The sequence below is a fragment of the Urocitellus parryii genome, chromosome 3 (assembly GCF_045843805.1).
Source record: "Urocitellus parryii isolate mUroPar1 chromosome 3, mUroPar1.hap1, whole genome shotgun sequence".
NCBI classification, from domain to species: domain Eukaryota; kingdom Metazoa; phylum Chordata; class Mammalia; order Rodentia; family Sciuridae; genus Urocitellus; species Urocitellus parryii.
This window is the reverse complement of record NC_135533.1, coordinates 87,349,914-87,369,003: the sequence shown is the minus strand read 5'-3', so window position 1 is coordinate 87,369,003 and position 19,090 is coordinate 87,349,914. Positions and strand designations below refer to the sequence as shown.

At 37.6% G+C, this 19,090-nt stretch overlaps 2 protein-coding genes across 4 annotated transcripts in view; one reads left to right on the top strand and one right to left on the bottom strand.

The window, feature by feature from the left end:
* Positions 1-1,992, bottom strand: part of Plekha8 (pleckstrin homology domain containing A8) — a 55,447-nt gene extending 53,455 nt beyond the window's left edge. For all 3 annotated transcript variants that reach the window (XM_026401565.2, XM_026401566.2, XM_026401564.2), the window contains exon 1: positions 1,585-1,992. In XM_026401565.2, coding sequence (XP_026257350.2) covers positions 1,585-1,624 — 40 coding nt within the window. In that variant the 5' untranslated portion in view covers positions 1,625-1,992. The remainder of the gene's footprint in view (positions 1-1,584) is intronic.
* Positions 1,993-3,670: 1,678 nt separating this feature from the next.
* On the top strand, positions 3,671-17,508 carry Fkbp14 (FKBP prolyl isomerase 14). Its single transcript, XM_026401563.2, has 4 exons — positions 3,671-4,019; positions 8,036-8,187; positions 11,220-11,347; positions 17,276-17,508. The coding sequence occupies exons 1-4, from the start codon at positions 3,823-3,825 to the stop codon at positions 17,432-17,434; spliced, it is 636 nt and encodes a 211-aa protein (XP_026257348.2). The 5' UTR covers positions 3,671-3,822; the 3' UTR covers positions 17,435-17,508.
* Positions 17,509-19,090: the final 1,582 nt, after the last annotated feature.

Sequence of the window (19,090 nt, the reverse complement as noted above, 5' to 3'; positions counted from 1 at the left end):
GAAGGATACACAAGGACCATGGGGGGGGGGGGATTTAAAGGCATTTCACTGTTAGGAAATAGGTATTGTACTAAGTAACTCAATTTTTTATAGAGAAAGGAGGAGAATAAAAAGGAAGAAAGACGAGGTTTTAAAAGGAGAGGGAGGTGAAGGAAAGGTCTGAAGAAAGAAGTGTTGAGAGTGAGAGAAAAAAATATAAAAAGAAAAAAAAACTTTTGTGAGGGAAAGGGGTCAAGGACCAGCAACTAGATTTGATTTAAGGGCATAAGATCCACACATCTCAGAGCTTAGGGAGAGTTCAAAAGGAAAATTTCCCTGGTCAAGTCTCCACCTCTTAGATTAGCACAGTGCTAATCAGCTTCTGGTGTTCACCAAACTGAAGTCCAGCTTTGAGTTAACCACATTTCATCTAATCCAAATGCTGACATGCATGGAGGTCCTTGAAGCAGAGGCCAGGTCTTCTAAAGAAAACACCTCTCCTCACTCCAGTAATCTCTCTAGTAATGATATCAGGAAAAATAAACAGAATTCATTACTAACTATATATGATGCAAAGGGAAGAGATTCTGGGTACACCCAACAGGTGAACTTTTGTCTGTACTGTGACTTCCTCAAAGTTTACCTGCCATATGATCCTCTCAGACACACTCATCTTCCTTAAAACACCCAGTGCATCAACTTACCTTTAAACAATTATCCTAAGAAAAGGTGGGAAAATCTCCCCTCCTTTATCAGATACTGGGAACATTTGTGGTTTCAAACTTATCGCCATTAAAATTGACCATTTTCTGAAACAAAACATTTAATTGCAAAGAAGGGCCTAATAGTTTCCAGCATATTTAATTTTTTAAATTAAATACTGTTGCACATATAATAAAAGTGCTCATTTTCAATCATCTTCCACAGCTGAACAATACTTTTCAACCTTTTCAAGACATGAATAAAGTACTTCCAGAAACTGGAAAGGGGGTACTATTATTTAAGCCATTCTGCTCAGCACTATAAGGAAACACCTGCTCATATTTGCATTTATTTTATGGTAGTTTCTGAATCTGTAAAACAAAGGGACTGCTCAGTGAGAAAATAAAAACCTCAGGTATACTGTTGAACTGAAACTGGGTAACCCTGGGTCTCCTCGCAGGTGACTCCAACAGTGACCAAAGCCAAAGGGCTTGCACCAGAGACTTTTAAAAAAGACCTTTCACCCCTGGAATTCCAGGTGACTGCCGGCAGGCAACTGAAATCTGGCTAGGAGCCAGGAGATTCCGGCTCCCTGGCTACAATGTGGGAGACTCCTAAAGGACCCCAGAACCGGCGCCAGCGCCTTCTTCCCCGGGGCATCGTGCCTTTCAAGGCACCTCAAAACCCGGCTTTCTGTAGCTTTCCGAGAAGCTATCATGAACCCAGGAGAGTCGTCTCCGAACCAAAGGGGGGAGGGGTGCCACGGTCCCGTAGGAGAACCGCTCTAGGAGACACGCCGGGTCCGAACCAGCCTCGGCGGTGTCAGGAAGGGCGACGACTCCGACCCCGCGGGCAAGTCCCCACACCGCCCCCGGCCGCTCAGACAAAGGACCCGCCACTCACCGCTCAGATAGTTGGTCCACTTATACAGCACGCCCTCCATGGCGCCGGCGCCGCGACAGGGCCGCTCGCCCACACCCCCCGGCAGCCTCACTGGCCCCGGGCCCTGAAGGCGAGGGGCACCGGCAGCAGGGCCATCGCCCGGCACGGCCCAGACGCCCACTGCTGGCGCCCGGGCCTGGTGAGGGGACGCCCGGCCCGCCTCACATCCTCGGCCCGGGGGCGGGGTCACTGCGGCGGCCTGGGCGCCAGAAGTAGCGGCTGGCCGGTGGGCCCAGGTGGTGGGGCCGGCACGCAGTCCACCAGGGGGCCAAGGCGACGGGAGGGCTCGAGCGGCGGCCGAAGCCTCCAAAGCGTGGCGAGTGCAGCCGCGGTCGCCGGCGGTCACCGCGCTCCACCTGAACCCGCGACCCGCCCGTCCCGGGCCTCGCTTGCGCATGCCCAGTGCTCCGCTCGCGCGCAAGTTCCCAAAATCCACTCCGGGATTTCGCCGCGGCGGTGGCGTCGGGTTGACGTTAGGGGAGAAGCTCGCAGGGAAATTGAGTCCCCGAGTGCTGGCTAGCGAGTAGGCATGGGTGAGGAGGGAGGTCCCTGAGACCCAGGGTGAGACAAAGTTGACTTTCAGGGCATGTATAGGGGACAGCTTGCCATGTTTGAAGTTCTCCTTAGGCTAGTCCCTAAGGGTTCACTTCTTAACTTCAAGGTTGTCTGATTGATTCCACCTACTTGGGGTGTCCAACAATAGGGCGAAGTGACCTCGTTCCCGGGCGGAGAATTTGGGAATTTCAGGACAGAATGCTGAGTGTGAGGCCAGTATAAATAGGTGCCCAAGTGTGGTCCTTTGTACCTTTGGCTTGACACCACCTGGGAACTTCTTAGAAATGCATAATCTCGCCCCCAAACCTAGACCTTCTGAAACAAAATCTGCATTTCAACAAGCTCTCCCTGGGGGAACTCTTAGTACACAAAAGTGTGAAAAGGCACGGTTCTAAGAATATTTGATCAGGAAAAATGTTAATAGTAGACCAAGTGGAAGGAGAAAATGTGTACAATATTATCCAAGTTGCTTTAATTATAATGTCACAGAAGCATGCACGAAAAAGTTACAGTGACTAATTGTGGAAGATTCTTTTCCCTTAGCGTGAAGTTGCCAGACTTAGTAAATAAAAATACACAATATTTTTGGTTATTTATCTGAAATTCAAATATTAGTCTCCTGTACTTTATCTGAAAATCCTACTTTGGTACTTTCCAGTTTCTTCTAAATTGACTACAGTGAACATGTATTGCGTTTGAAAGCAATCGAATTATGTAGAACTGGAATATTTAAACTAAGAGGAGGGTGTGTGATTCCTAACCATGTTTAGTATTTCTTCTTTAAAACCTGAGTCTGCCCTTATGTATTATTTGCCATCTACACTAAGAGCACTTACGTGATAAATTATTACCAACCATAACTTTTACGCGGTGTTTGGAAAGAATTAGATCCAGTTTGAAGGCGGAGCTCAAATGCTCTACAATCTAGTGACTTTAAGCAGGACCGATAACCTTTCCTAGCCTACATTTATCTCCAAGTGAGGAAAAAAGAACTTGTCTTGCTGGTCGCAGTAAGAGTCACGCACCGGGAATGCACTTTATAAAGCCTCAAGGACCTTGTAAGTCTCTACATTTACACAGTAAACTTGGATTATTGGAATCTTGGGGGGCCGCTCTCCTACGGCGAGAGTAAATGAGTCTTTCCAGAAACCCCGATAGTGTCACCTGGCCCCAGACGCCTCCTACCTCGCTCAGCAGGAGTACTTTACAGAGGTAAATATTACCTCCTCGAGTTAGCTCCGCGGCGCGGAACCCCTCTCCCAAAGTCCGGGATAAAGGAATTCTTTGATTCTCCAGGTTCTAGGATCACTCCGGAAGGTTCAACCAAACTGTAAATTACATAGTTGCATTATCATTGGCTTGAGAGGCGCTTGAAGGACAGCATCACTAGCCAATGGAAGGCCGATCTTCCCAAGGGGCCACAATATAAGAACCAGTCAGGTCCTGCTTGGGGTTTAACTCTTTAAAGGAGAGTTTGCTGTGCGTGGGAAAGTTGTTGGTAGTAGAAGTGCCACGTCTCCGAAGAAGGGGGAGTCCTCAACTTGCCAGAGGTCCTCGGCCCTAATTCTTCAGCTAAATTTTAACTCTATGAAGTCAGGGGCCCTTTCTCTGTTTTCGTAGGGACTTCTTTCCAGCTCCAACAACATGAAGTTATTCTTGTGGAATGCGGTCTTGACGCTGTTAGTCCCCTCTTTGAGTGGGGCTCTGATCCCTGAGCCAGAAGTGAAAATTGAAATTCTCCAGAAGCCGTTCATCTGCCATCGCAAAACGAAAGGAGGGGATTTGATGTTGGTGCACTATGAGGGTTACTTAGAAAAGGACGGCACCTTATTTCACTCCACGTAAGTAATTATGCCTCGCAGGTAAATTAATAAAGAACCCACCCACCTACGCCAGCTGTCCTGCCGGAAAGGTTGGATATAGTTGGTTCTACTTTTCAAAAAACTGAAATATCTAATTCCCTTCTTTGGGGAAAAAAAATTGTCTAAAGCCAATTCTGTATCATGAGGCCTTTGAAGGACTTATTGGGAACATGTGGTCTGGATAAAACTGTTAACTTTCTATAAAAATTATTATCTGAATTTTGCAGAAATATCCAGGGGTGTATTTAGTTTTAAAAGAATTTTCATGTCTCAAATCGGTTTCTTAGGGAAAATGAATCAATTCCATTTTTAATCTAGTGTAGGTGATATTTGCTTAAAACTTTTCATAGCAGCTTTAAGAGCCAAATACACAGTTGTTTGCCTGTTTATAAAACATACTAATGCTATTTCGTTGACCTGTTTAACTTTTGTTTTGATTGATAACATTTTAGTCAATGCACAGAACATGATTTCAGTAGTCTTGCTTCTGAAAATCAGATTTTAGTGATGGAGCAGGTGTAATTATAAAAGTCTTACAAGAAAGATTTTCAGGTGGTTATACTGTCATTTCTGTTCCATAAACAAAGAAATTGCAACATGGAACAGGTCTAGGAGTGTAATGATTTCCAATTAGGCATTGTTTCCATTCATTTCATTCCAAAAGCGTTAAGTGAGCATTTCCTTCATGGTAGGCCCTTTGCTGGAGATTAAGAATATGCTGAAAATTTGACTTCACCCATCTATTCATTTATCCATCTGTCAAAGTCATCGAATAGCCATAAGTCAGGTCCTGGAGATGCAGAGATCACTAGAAGCAGGTTCTTTTCCTCCAGTAGTACACCACATACAAAGGAGAGGAAGAAAAATGACTCAGTGAAGGAGATTACAAAACATTCAATGAAGCTTCATGGCCCATCCTAGACCCATTTTTCAATATCCTGCCTTTATTGGGCATTCAGATGCGCTCTTGTGTAGGGCTTGGGAAAATTGAATGTCACTCTTGTATAAATCCTGTTACCTCAGATAAAAAGTTCCAAATAGATATTGTGAGATTGCATTTTAAATTTTAAGTTATAAAAGTCTTACATAAAAACCCTTTTCTAGGTTTTGTGACTTTTTATTAGAAAATGTTCAACATATGCAAAGTACAGAGAAGAGTATATTAAACCCAATATTCCACTTTCCAATTTCAAAAATTATCATACTGCCCACTCATTCTCCCCACTCCATCAAAATTTGATTATTTAAAAATAAATCTCAGACATCATGATCTCATCTGTAAATACTTCAGTGTCTATCTCTGATAGACTCTGTATATTTCTCAGAATCAGAATATCAGTATTCAGCTTAAAAATCAATTAATGACAATACCTTAGTATCAAATATCCTGTCAGTATTTGAATTCCCTTATGTCTCCATCTTTTTTGTTCTTGCTATTCCATTTTCTTTTTGCAGTGCTGAGGATTAAATCCTGGCCCTTGCACATGTCAGACAAGGGCTCTATCACTGAGCTATGTCTCCAGCCCTCAGTTTTCTTTTTAATACTAACACATTTTGATGAGAAAAGGGAGGCTAACAGAATTAATAACCTTCTATCCCATATTAGTACACATCAAGGTCTCAACTTGACACCTGAACTCCCTATTCCAGTCAGCATGGGTGCCTTTTCACAATATTTAGAAAAGTCTACATATTTTGCTTTTATTACCTTTTCAAAAGTGGCTTTTCCTTTTGGGAGTATTTTAATTTCAGTTCAATAAGGTAAATGCGCTGACCTGAAGGAGACTTTTATTATAGACTCATTCACTGCCCAATACCACCAAGTAAGTAGAAATAAGAAACCAAGAAAATGAGCTTGTGTGATATCTAGTGTGCTTGAGTATTATTCCTGCTGAGGCTGCTTCACAGGGATCCATGTCTTCAAAAATATTGTTCTAAGCTCAATTGGATCTGCTCTCTTGGTTAGAGCCACGTTGGTCCTGGCTTCTGTCTTACTTTCTCTTTATTCCTGGCTTTCTCATCTACTCGGACTGGATTTTGCTATGTCTTGTTGGATTCTAAAAGTATGTCTATATGAGGTTAGTCATAAGAAATCCTTGGTGGCCACCATGCTTCCCCACTGTGCTGTGCTAGCAGCTGCTGGCCTCTCTCACCAGCTCGGTCACACTGGGGACCCTAATGGCTCACATCTTGTCCCTGTGGTGGTGGAGGCAGCCTTAAGTTACATTCTTATTTCTAGTCTAATTTTTTTTACATCTAGGCTAATTTCTTTCAGGTTGTAGGACCAAAAACTGGTAGTGATTTTGGTGGTAGCCATGAGATATTATTTAGCAGTTTACTATTACTGTTCTAGTACCTGATGAGGGGATTGTTGTCTTGCAGGCTACACATAAATGATTAGAAGATGCTAACTCTGTTATGAAATGATTAACCTATAAAGCATATGTGCTGTTTCTAGAATCACTGTCTATATGGTAAATAGCTTAGCCTTATGAAGAAATGTGCCCAAATGTAGTTAATGTTGGATAAAAGATTGTTTCCTTCTTCTTTATTCTTTTCCTGGCCTTACCAGATTTTCTAAGGTTGGTATTTTGTTTCTTTGATCAGAAAAGAAAAGAGGAAAAAAGTATCATTTACCAAGATTTTGTAAGCATGGTACCCACAAACCTAATAGAATGATTTATTATTCTCAGCTATGAGATTATCTTTTAATACAGCAGTTTATTTATTTACTAAAAGGGAGCTATTTGGGACTGAGACCTACTCAGCCCTTGAGGTCCCCAGGAGCTTAGCAGGTTGATTTTCTTATGCTGGCCTCTCTGATAATTCATGTAGCAGAATATCCTAACTATTTCCTTTCTCTCTGGAGCTTGAAGAGCCTCTATTCCTGGCTCCCCTACAAATCCCCACATAGACTTTTCAGGAAAAAATTAGGCTTTGTGTGAGTGGGGATTCAGGGATGAAAAACATACTTTCCCACCCATCAGAACCATGAGCAGGCTGTATATCTCCTTAGGCTCTCATCCTCCTTCCCCATTGCAACTATTTTCCATTATTTTCTTCCTGGTCTGCAACCTAAATGGTCTTCCTGTGACAGCATAACTTTGTGCCTAAGATCTTAATCTTCAGAGTTAGGAATATTTAAGGTCAAATACAGCACACTTAACCTCCATTTCCTCCTTTATACAAGGGGATTATATGGTACAGTTGGCCCTGTCTACAGGTTCATGCATTCCCAATCATGGATCAAAAATATTTGAGAAAGAGTATGTCTGTATTGAACATGTTCAGAGTTTTTATCTTGTCATTATTACCTAAACAATATAGTATAACAACTATTTACATAGCACTATGTTTGTATTAGGTATTACAGGTACTCTAGAGATGATTTAACATATACAGTAGGTTATATGCAAAAACTACACACTTGAGCATCTTTTGGCATTGGGGAGGCTGGGAATAGAGGGATAGGTTCTGGAAGCAGTCCCCCAAAGGTACCTACCAATTATAGGATCATTGTTAGAGTTAAAAGAGGCAAATTTAGAATAAAACCTGGTACACAGTAAATGTACAAACAGTTGTTCATTATTATTATTCCCTCCACCCTTCTCCAGCTGAGTCAACTCTATCAAATTTTCGTCAAGAAAGATAAGTAATGGCTTGAATTACTATGAAGTCAGGGGTGTGTGTAGGCAAAAAAAGAATAACTGTTTTAGGGTTGGGGTTGTGGCTCAGCGGTAGAGTGCTTGTCTAGCCTATGTGAGGCACTGGGTTTGATCCTCAGCACCACATAATAAATAAAATAAAGTTAAAAAAATACAATAGCTGTTTTTATTAATTTCTGATGCTTGGTTGGACTAAATGAACCATATATTTTTTTTAAAGTTCCTAACTGGTTCTAATGTATAGAGCACTTGCCTAGTATGCATGAGGTCCTGGGTTCAGTCCCCAGAACTAGGGAGAAAAAATTCTAATATGTTTTCTTTCTCTCGTAGTCATAAACATAACAATGGTCAGCCCATTTGGTTTACCTTGGGCATCCTGGAGGCTCTCAAAGGCTGGGACCAGGGCTTGAAGGGAATGTGCGTAGGAGAGAAGAGAAAGCTTATTATTCCTCCTGCCCTGGGATATGGAAAAGAAGGAAAAGGTAATCACATTTTGATTTTATTTACTATAGCACTAGAGTTCTTCTCTGAATTCAGAGGCAGAAGTTAGAGTAACTACTATGTGTTTTTTCTTTTTCCTAGAAAAAAAATTGAGGGCTATCTACATTCCTTTAGGAAATATGATTATTTCTTGATAATCACTTAAAATGGCCAATTAAGGCCATAACAACAAAATGGAAAACTGAGCTAACAATGAAATGAGGTTCTGGAACCTTGAACTCTATTAATACTAATAGTAAACCACCAATATGGTAATTTTTAAAATTTTGTATAATATACATTTATTATTTGAACCATATTTAAGTACAGAGTTCAATGGCATTCACATCATTGTGCAAATATCATTGCCACGTGTCTCCTGAACTTTTTCACCCTCCCAAACCAAAACTCATCAATTTGTTTAACATTGAAAAAAGAAATATCACTCAACGTAAGTGTTTTGATGAGTCTAACATTTGAAATATAGGTTATGAATATACTAGTTATGGTTTGGCATGTGGGCTGTATGTGGCTTACAACCACCAAGTCTCCCACAGCACAGCTCTTATTAGGGGTTCTTTTTTATCTCATTTTAAAAATACATTTATAAAAGTTTCAGTATTTTATTTAAAAATAATGGTGTAACTTGAATTAATTCTCTGTCACAAAGCAGAAGCATGCCAGCTGACTGGGCCAAAGAACCTTCTTACCAGTTTGTTCTAGGGTAGATACATATACCTGGTGTTCAAGTGGGAACCCATGCAATTTCTTTCTTTTTTTTAATTTTTATTTTTTAGATGTCGATGGGCCTTTATTTTATTCATTTATTTATATGCGGTGCTGAGAATCAAACCCAGTGCCTTACACATGCCAGGAAAGCGCTCTACCACTGAGCTACCACCCTAGCCCAATCCATACAATTTCTAAAGGGCTACTTGGTGATTTGTACCAAGCTGTCTTTAGATATTTTTGTGCGTTAGTGCTATAATTCCCTTGTTGGAATGTGATCTGAGGGGATAATCAGAAATTAAAAGATTTGTAAAGAGGGATAGCCATCACTGCTACCAAAAAAATTAGAAACAGCCTAAGTATGTAATGATAAGAGTTCAGCAAAATTAGATGTACCCCAGTTCCTAAAAACTAGCATTTTCCAAGATTTTTTTTAATTAGATCAACATGTATAATATAAAAGTAGAAAACTCATAGTATATACACTATGGTAATAAATATAGGAAAAACTGTGTACACAGAGAAAGAGAATTATAAGAAAATAAATAAGAATGTTAACAATGGACTGTGATACTGGGAATTATATTTACTTCTGATTCTCTCTTCCAAGTTCTCTACAATGAGCAAGTATTAACTGTATAATGAAGAAAAAAAGTTAAGTAGATCTCAGAACCAGATAGAGAACCACTCTAATATGATATAGATTTCTTAGGTCCTTAGGTTTAACAAAGTATGGATCAAGGTTCCTATCCCCAGTGTCCTAAGAAGAAAACTAGGTGCTTTATATGAATCATAACATATTCTAAAGTAGAAGTAGTACTCATAGGATAGGATTTACTAGCCAAACTCAGTTCTTATTTTAATTATAGCCCTCTTCAGAGAAGAAAATTGAGTATCTAGGAAACATTTCTCTAAAACTTGAAAGTATTTTTTTTCCCACTATCCTGTGTCTTTATTGTCTCAACTTAAAAATTTATATATGTTGAATTAGTCTATTACTCTTTCTCCATACTGTATTAACTCATTTTACTTTATAACATGTAGAAATCTAAATTTGAGTCATCTTCAAACTGAGTGCCATGAAACTAATTCCCCTAACATGAATTTAACACTAATTTTTAGTCTTTTAGTACTTGCTTGCATGCCTCCTTGGAAAGATACCGGTTTTCTCACCGATCTAGTAATGCATGTCCCTTCTCTGTTTCCAGCTGGAAAGGTAAGCTGGAATGATAACAGTGTAAGTGTTGTCTCTTTAAAACTTGCAAATGCTCTTTTATGGAAATACAAGGGTTGGGGGGACAACTAAGAAACATGTAACAAGTTGACCCAAACCTTTATATTAAATATAGTTAAGAGTAAATAAGTTTCAAACATCAATTGTCCCTGCTTCCCAAAAGGGTTTAATGTTGCTTTTCAGTACCCTGGGACTTTAACAAAGCTCTTTTCACATTTAAAGATCTGTTATCACCTTCTCAGAAGTTCATTTTAATTTCTTCAACATGTCTGAAATTTTTGTATGATGTTCTACATCAGAAGAGATGTTTCCTAACTTTTTGAAAATTATGATTCTTCCTGCATTCTTTGTAAAGGTTGTTAGAAAATTATATCTCAGTAATGTACATTGAGAACTTACTATTTATCAAGCACAATGGTGAATATTTTTATTTTATTGTAGGGATTTTCTCTCTTCATCTTCCCAACAGACTCCTAATGTAGATGATATTATCATCTGTATTTTAAAAATATAAGAACTGAGGCTTAGAGATGAGCTAATGAAAACTTCAATTCCAGACAGTATGACACCCAAGCTCACTCAATTTTAAACTGTCTCCCAGTGATAGAAATGATAGACCATAGTATGAATTTGTATGTCAGGACTTTCTTAACCTGAAAGTTAGTAAATCATTTGTAATATAATTAACTCTGAATTTTCTAAAACCCTTTAAGTCATTCTTGACATATAATACATAATATCTTAGTTATGCTTTAAATTTAGTATCCAGGTTATTGGGTTCGTGTGTGTGTGTGTGTGTGTGTGTGTGTGTATGTGTGTGTGTGTTCCTTTTAATTGCCAAGCCAAAAATCGGATGCTTTTGTTGTACTTGTTTTGATTATTCCTTCCTTACTCTATTCTATTTGAGTGAAATCTAACTAGAGTACAAGTTGTCTTCATTATATGTGATAATCTTAGGTTGGCTTTCCATTTTATTCAGTTAAAAAATATTTTGACCAGTACCATAAGTTTTCTATTATTAAAACCTTTGTGTATTTTAAATTAAATCTTCCCGCCTCTTCCTAATGACAGGTAAAATTCCCCCAGAGAGTACATTGATATTCAACATTGATCTCTTAGAAATTCGAAATGGACCAAGATCACATGAATCATTCCAAGAAATGGATCTCAACGATGACTGGAAACTCTCTAAACAAGAGGTGACCCTTCCTTTTGCCTACATTTCTACTTTTTGTTTGTTTGTTTTTGTGGTTCAGTTTTTTGTAAATATATTTTTAAAGAAAATTTATTTTTATTCAGAAAAATTTTTGTTTATAAGTTTTCTTAAAATAGTCGTGCTGTGAAAGTTGGCTTTTTCATGGAAAATCATTGTTTTAGAAGAAATATATTGAGACTTAAAAAGCACCATTAAGGGCTGGAGATGTGGCTCAGCGGTAGCGCGCTCGCCTGGCATGCGTGCGGTCCGGGTTCGATCCTCAGCACCACATACCAACAAAGATGTTGTGTCCGCCGAGAACTAAAAAAATGGATATTAAAAATTCTCTCTCTCTCTCTCTCCTCTCTCACTCTCTCTTTAAAAAAAAAAAAAAAAGCACCATTAAGAACTGGGAATGTAGCTCTGGGGTAGAGGCTGAAGGGCCCATGTTCCATTCGCACTCCTGCAAAAAGAAAAATAAACACCATTCAGTCTTTTGCTTTTTTTCTTTCTCTCTGGTGCTTGGAATTCACTGTCTTATTCTCACCTTGAGTCTTTGAAAACTGGTATCACAGTTCCCATTTGTAGTTACTGCATAAGAAACAGATGTTCTGAAAAGTATCTCATGTGAACAGTTTCTGTTTAAAACTGCAGACTGGCTGTTAAATGCATTTCGTAGTCATTTCCTTGAGATTAGCGACAAGCAACTTGTATGTCTAGTTTTGTTCAGCTTCACACCTGAAATAAAGAGATGGATTCTCCCCAGTAGGGAACCTTCCTCAGATACCCCCAGTCCCAGTATTTTGGTAGGAGGAAGGGGCTTCTCTCTGTACCTCCGGCTTTTGTAGTCATCACTGCACATACTGTCTTAGCCTGGCTGCTGTGAAAGAATAAGTAGAGGTGGATATTTGTCTCTATGTTATTTTTGGTTTGGGTTTTTACCTACTTACACTCTCTATGCTGGCCCGGCTGGTCAGATGTCAAGTCTTTTTTAATGCTTTGGTCAATTTTATTCTAATGGCCAGGAAATGATTTAGTCTCAAATAAGTCAAATTTTTATGAACCCTGGGATCATGATCAGTACCCACTAAATTTATCACACTCATAATGTTATCATTTATATGCCCTTTATATTACTATATATACATGTATATATAGATATATGAACATATATGTATATATATATATATATTGGAATTTCATTATATATATGTATTTTTTTCTTTTTTCAGTTGTAGTTGGACACAATATCTTTATTTTATTATTTATTTTTATGTGGTGCTGAAGTTCGAACCCAGTGCTTCACATGTGCTAGGCGAGCATGCTACCACTGAGCCACAACCCCAGCCCCCATATCCTCTTTTTTTTAATCCAAGATAAATTATAATTCCTTTTCATTAAAAATTTTGAATATACAACACACTCACATGGTTCAAAAGTCAACCCAAGTGGGCTGTGGCTGTAGCTCAGTGGTAGAGTGCTTGCCTAGCATGTGTGAGGCATTGGGTTCCATTTGTAGCACTGCATAAAAATAAAATAAATAAAATAAGGGTATTGTGTTTATCTACAACTAAAAAGAATTTTTAAAAAGATTTAAAAAATCAACCCAATATAAAATAGTAAATAAGAAATCTTTCCTTGCCCATGTCCTTTTCTTCCCTTCAATTTCATTGATTTCTAGTGTGTCCTTCTAGTGTTTCTTTATGTGAATGCATGTTCTTATTTTCCTTTTTCCTCTAACAAAGGTAGCACATTATACATATTGTTTAACTTGCTTTATTCATATATAAAGAGAGCATCTACATTAATCCATAGAATTTCATCATCCTTTTTTTCTTTATTTTAAACTGCTTTAAACCACTTAAATGTGTAACATATGTTTGCATGTTGGGGATCAGGGAAGAAGGAATTGAAACTATATAGACAGAGTGTGTATTATTGAAAATTATGGTGAATCTGGTGAGGAATGAGGGTCAGTATTTTGTTTATCATTTTAAACATCATAATGAAATTAAAAAAAATTTTATGGTCTAGGCACTTATCAGATTGGACTTTAATTTTTGAGACTGGAATTTCAGGATAAGGCTTAGTCAGTATTGCATGTTTCTTAAATTCTTAGACATTTATTCAAGTATTTTACCAGAGCCACAATTAATCTGCTTTTAGGAATGTCTGGACTTCTGACTCTTGATAGAAAAGAAGATCTAGTTCATTTAATGAATTAAAAAGCATCTGTCTTCCAAATGCTCAGCTTTATTTAGATTCAGATTAACAACAGGCACTATGGATCAGTCACCAAGCCAAGCTGGTAGAGTAGCAGCGTTACTGGACAGGCCACTCCTCAGCAGGTACCTTTTAGCAGAGCTCCTATTTTTGCAGTGGATTTTGAATCAACACCATCTGTTGAAGGAATGCAAAAAGGTCTTCTCAGAGGAATATTGGAAATTAAAAATATTTTTTACACGTTATGCAAGCAATAAGTAAACATCTTAAATTGAGAAAAAAAGTTATCCCCACTGCCATGCTTTGTTTTAAGAGGTTCTATGCCAGATATTCTCTAAGAAGTGTAGATTCTCTATTAAAGGCTTCCATGTGTATGTTTTGGGCACTGAAAGTAATTTGGAGTAGTCTTACACACAAGATTGATTTTTGCTGCTACTTCTGTATTAAAAATCAGATTTTCATATGCCTTTCCAAAGAGATCTCTTCATAGAATTCATTCTGTTTTTTAGAACCAATGGATTATTCCTTTTTTTGTTTCATTTGTTTTGCACTTGGCATTGAACCAAGGTGTTCTCAACCATGGAGCTTCATCCTAGCCCCTTTTATTTTGAAACAGGTTCTTACTAAGTTTCCCAGGCCAGCCTTGAACTTATGATCCTCCTGCCTCAGCCTCCAGAGTTGCTGGAATTACAGGCCTGTGCTACTACACCTAGCTAATCAGGATTATTTTAAAGCCATATGAGCAGCAGAAGAATTTGATGAGAGAAAAGAACTGGCAACTAGACAGCTATTCTTAGTACCAAAACTACATCCAAATAATAAAGGAGAGCAGGGTCCAAACAGAAGTCATCACTCTAGCCATAGTCAATCTTAAAACATTCTGGGAGCTAGATGTGATTGTATGTACTTGTAATCTCAGCTACTCAGAGGCTTGAGGCAGAAGGATCTTGAATTTGAGACAGGAATATCTCAAACTTAAAGCTAGCCTGGGTAACATAGTGAGATCCTGTCTCAAATAAAAAATAAAAAGGGCTGGGAATGTAGTTCAGTGGTAGAAAGCTTGTCTGGCATTTTCCAAGGCTTTGGGTTCAATCCCCAGTATCACACACCAAAAAGAAAAAAAATTCTGGAACTGAGGGCGGACCTCAGGGGCAGAGCATATGTTTAGCATGCAAAAGGCCCTGGGTTCACTCCCTAGCACCAAAACAAACAAAAAAACAAAAAAATACAGAAACAAATAAGAATGGCAAATACACATCCCAACCATGCTAAAGAATTCCATGGTTGACTGCATAGAAAAAAAAAAAACTGGACAAATTTCAGTAGTGTCTTCAGTGGAACACAAATGAAAATGAGTAGTCTACTTTACTTTTATCAAACATTGGGAAATGGTTTAATTTAATTACTTATCTTTTATTTTGCAGCGCTGGGCATCCAACCCAGGGCCTCATGTATACTAGGCAAGTGCTCTAACACTGAGATACACTCCTAGCCCTATTTTTGCAAAATATAATTTGATTCTAGTATATAGTTGATTAAAAACTCTTGATATAAAAATTTGGAAAGATTCTAGACAGACCTACCAACAGACATACATGAACACTTCAGAATGAATAACTTTTCATTTCTATAATATTTCTTAATTTAGGATAATGGAAAGTATAGCTTTTTTTATTAAGTCCGGAAACATGTAGCATAATTTGTTTAAAATCTCCTTTGATTATTGAGGGACAAAAAAAATACATAAGAAGTTGATTATGAGCTCATTTTTTCCTTTTCATAAGTTGAACTATAAAATTATAGTTTTGTAAACTAGAACTACAATTATGGAATCAAATCTTAAAAATTCCTGAAAGAGAAATGGGGAATGTAGGTCAGTGGTAGGGCACTTGCCCAGCATGTGTGGGACCCTGGCTTTATTCCCCAGAACTAAAAGTAAACAAACAAAAATAAATCCTAGAAGATTTTGGTAATGATATTGATAAATTCAGGAAAGTTAATCAAGTACCTGTTGAGTTAAAAGTATATTTTATTCAACAGTTTTGGTGTTTTTCCATAGAAGATATTAGCCAAGTCTATCAGAAAAGTAAAATATCTACAGCATACTTTGATGTTTAAAAAGTGATTGTAATTTCATAACCATTTTTAAGTGCTAGACAAAAAAATTACTATGTATTATTTTTCCCAACAAATTGAGGTATTTTGAAAGCTTCATTGAATAAAATATTATAAGGCTGAAATTTAATAATTGTTTTTGTTTTTGTGGAGCTGGTGATCAAACCCAGGCCTTGTGTACACTAACGAAATGTGCTACCTCTAAACTACATCCTAACCCCCCAAATTAATAAGATTTTAATGTTAATTTTTACTCTGCTTAGAATTATTATTATTATTATTATTATTATTATTTTGGGGCACTCGACCACTGAGCCACATCCACAGCCCTATTTTGTATTTTATTTAGAGAAAGGGTCTCACTGAGTTGCTTAGTACCTCACTTTTGCTAAGGCTGGCTTTGATCTCAAGATCCTGCCTCAGTCTCCTGAGCTGCTGGGATTACAGGCATGTGCCATTGCACCCAGCCTAGAAATATTTTTAATATTTTAATATATACACCCTATTTTAATTTTGTGTCTTAATTTGGATTTATGGATTTACTAAGGGTACCCTGATCCAGGAACACGGTTAGGTTTCAGGCTTCTTTGATACTAATGATTCTTAATTTTACTGTGAGTATAGGACTTCAGTATTAAATGTATGTCAATGGGACTATGTGTGGAACTTAATAAATTAATAATTTTCTTCAGATGTAAAGGAGAGTGATAAATTTAGGGTCAGAGGATCTTAATGTACAGTTTAAGGGATTAAAAATATTTACAATGGAATATTAGTTATAAAGAAGAATGAAATTATGGCATTTGCTGGTAAAGGGATGGAACTGGAGAATATCATTCTAGGTGAAATAAGCCAGTCCAAAAAACCAATGCCTGAATGTTCTCTCTGGTATGTAGATGCTAACTAACCAACAACAAGGGAGGGTAGGGAAGAAATAATAGAAGCTCACTAATTAGACAAAAGGGAATGAAGGAAAGGGAGAGGGGAAGGGAATAGGAATGACAGTACAATGAATCAGACAAAACTTCCCTTTGTTTATGTATGAATACATAACCAGTGTAACTCCACATTATGTACAACCACAAAACTGGGATCTTAATTGGAATGGGTTGTACTCCATGTATGTATAATACGTCAAAATGCACTCCACTGTTAGGTATATTTAAAAACAACAAATAAAAATGTTTATAAATTAATTTCTAACTGTGGATTATGAGATTAAATGTCAACTTTCAAGTGTAAAATTACAAGAATAAAAGTGAATTCTACGTCTTGACACAAGCAAACAAAAAAAGTAGGTACTATATGTTCGTGGTGTGTGTTTGAGATAATAAAAACCTGCCATTTGATGTAAGGTTTGTATGTCTAAGCTTATCTTTGCCTCAGCAATATTTTGTGTCTCTACCATGGTGGTATAACAACAGTTTTTAAGGGGTAAAAACTCTTATAATTCTCTTACTAGTGCAATAAAGCATAAAGAAATTGGCACTTTATATATTATTTAAATGAACTACCAGTCAATGTCTATGATATTGATTAACACAGTGTGGCATCTTCTTAATCAAAGTTGCTAATGAGACTTTTTATTTTGTAGGTTAAAGTGTATTTAAAGAAAGAGTTTGAAAAGCATGGTGCAGTGGTGAATGAGAGTCATCATGATGTTTTGGTGGAGGATATTTTTGATAAAGAAGATGAAGACAAAGATGGATTTATATCTGCCAGAGAATTTACATATACACATGATGAGTTGTAGAGATATGTCTGCCAATGTTATAGAACATTCATCTTTAAAGAGAAGGCTGTTGTCCTTAAAGACTTATTTTTTAACATCATTCTGTTCTTTGTGTGTGTGTGTGTGTGTGTGTGTGTGTATACACACACACACACACACACACACACACACACACACATATATATATATATATATATATATATATATATATATATATATATATATAATTTTTCTGGCTATGATTTAAAGAACCCCTCAGGGTTTCCAAGTACTCGTTTCTTTGGGGTAAGTTATTGGGGAAAAAACAACTAATTTGTCTTTGAATAGAAGACTTCTGGGCCATTTTCTGCTTTCACATATGAAGCCTTCTTTTACTTGTTTTGTTGCAATTTGAAAATATTGCAACTGGGAATGTAGCATAGCAAGAGACCAGGCTATAGCAGAAATTAGCCCCCTTCATTTTTGCTTCCCTCTATTTTCTCAAAGTTAGATACTGACATATTTGAAAAACCTTTTGCAATAGCCCAGAGCTTGCCCTTTACAGGTTATAATGAAAGAGTTTGTCGTTGACTGTCTCTGAGTCTCTGCTTGAGGACAGAATGAAAAGGGTGGACTTTTATTTGTTTACAGCTACTGTTTTACTAAGGAGGTGTGCAATGCTGAAGTGAGTAAGAGTTGGGAATGAGGAGCAGATGTGCATTGGGATATTCTGCCTAAGACTTAGGCTTCATAGAGTTGGGTTCCTCGTGACTAATGGCCTGTTAAGATAAGTGGACAAATCATTTATATGTTTCTTTATTTATAATGAAATAACAAAATATTGTAGTTGTGGTAAAAAGTTTGTATTATATCCAATGTTTACTTTTTAAGCCTAGCAGATTACTCTCCTGGTTCTTTAATGAATACAGTTTACAACGAGTAGATTATTGTATAATAATGTTGTATTATGAGAGAAATTAATAAGCCATCAAATTTTTCCCATTTATGACTCATCAAAAAGTGAGGTAGACCTATAGCAGCTACTATTGAATAGACACCTGTCCTGGTTTTAAAAAGTAATGATTTTATAATATTATCTCAAATTGACTTTTATCCTTAATATTTAAGAAAGAAGTCCCCAGATCTTCATTTACTAGGAATAATCCTTTATAGTTTACAAAATCATCAAGTGCATTATTGTTATTCATTTGTGTGTGTGGTGCTGGGTGTAGAACCCAGGGCAATGCACACTTGAGGCAAACACTCTGCCACTAAGTTTTACTCCCCTCCCATCAAGTGCATTATATTGTCTTCTATTCTCATTGCTGTGAAGTCTATGCAATAAGCTGGATCTTACAGTTTCTACTTTAGAGATGAGAAAACCGTCATTCCAAGAGATGGATTATTATGTCCAAGGTCAACAGTTAACATGTAGAACCAGTTTACAGTCCCCAAGTTTGGTGTCTTTCTGTTGCCCTCTACTAATGAAAGAGTGGGTAAATCTGTTTGAATCCATTGTAGCTAGGGTCCTTATCCTTTGAAACTGGTTCCCTGGTTGTTTCTGGAGAATTAGAATCTTCCCCATGATTCAGGAATGGCCCTGACTTCATAGAATAATCTTGGGGTTGGCTCTGAATTGCCTCAGATACCCAGACAGTGAGAGGTTCCAGATGTTGTGTTGCCTTCATTCTTTTATTC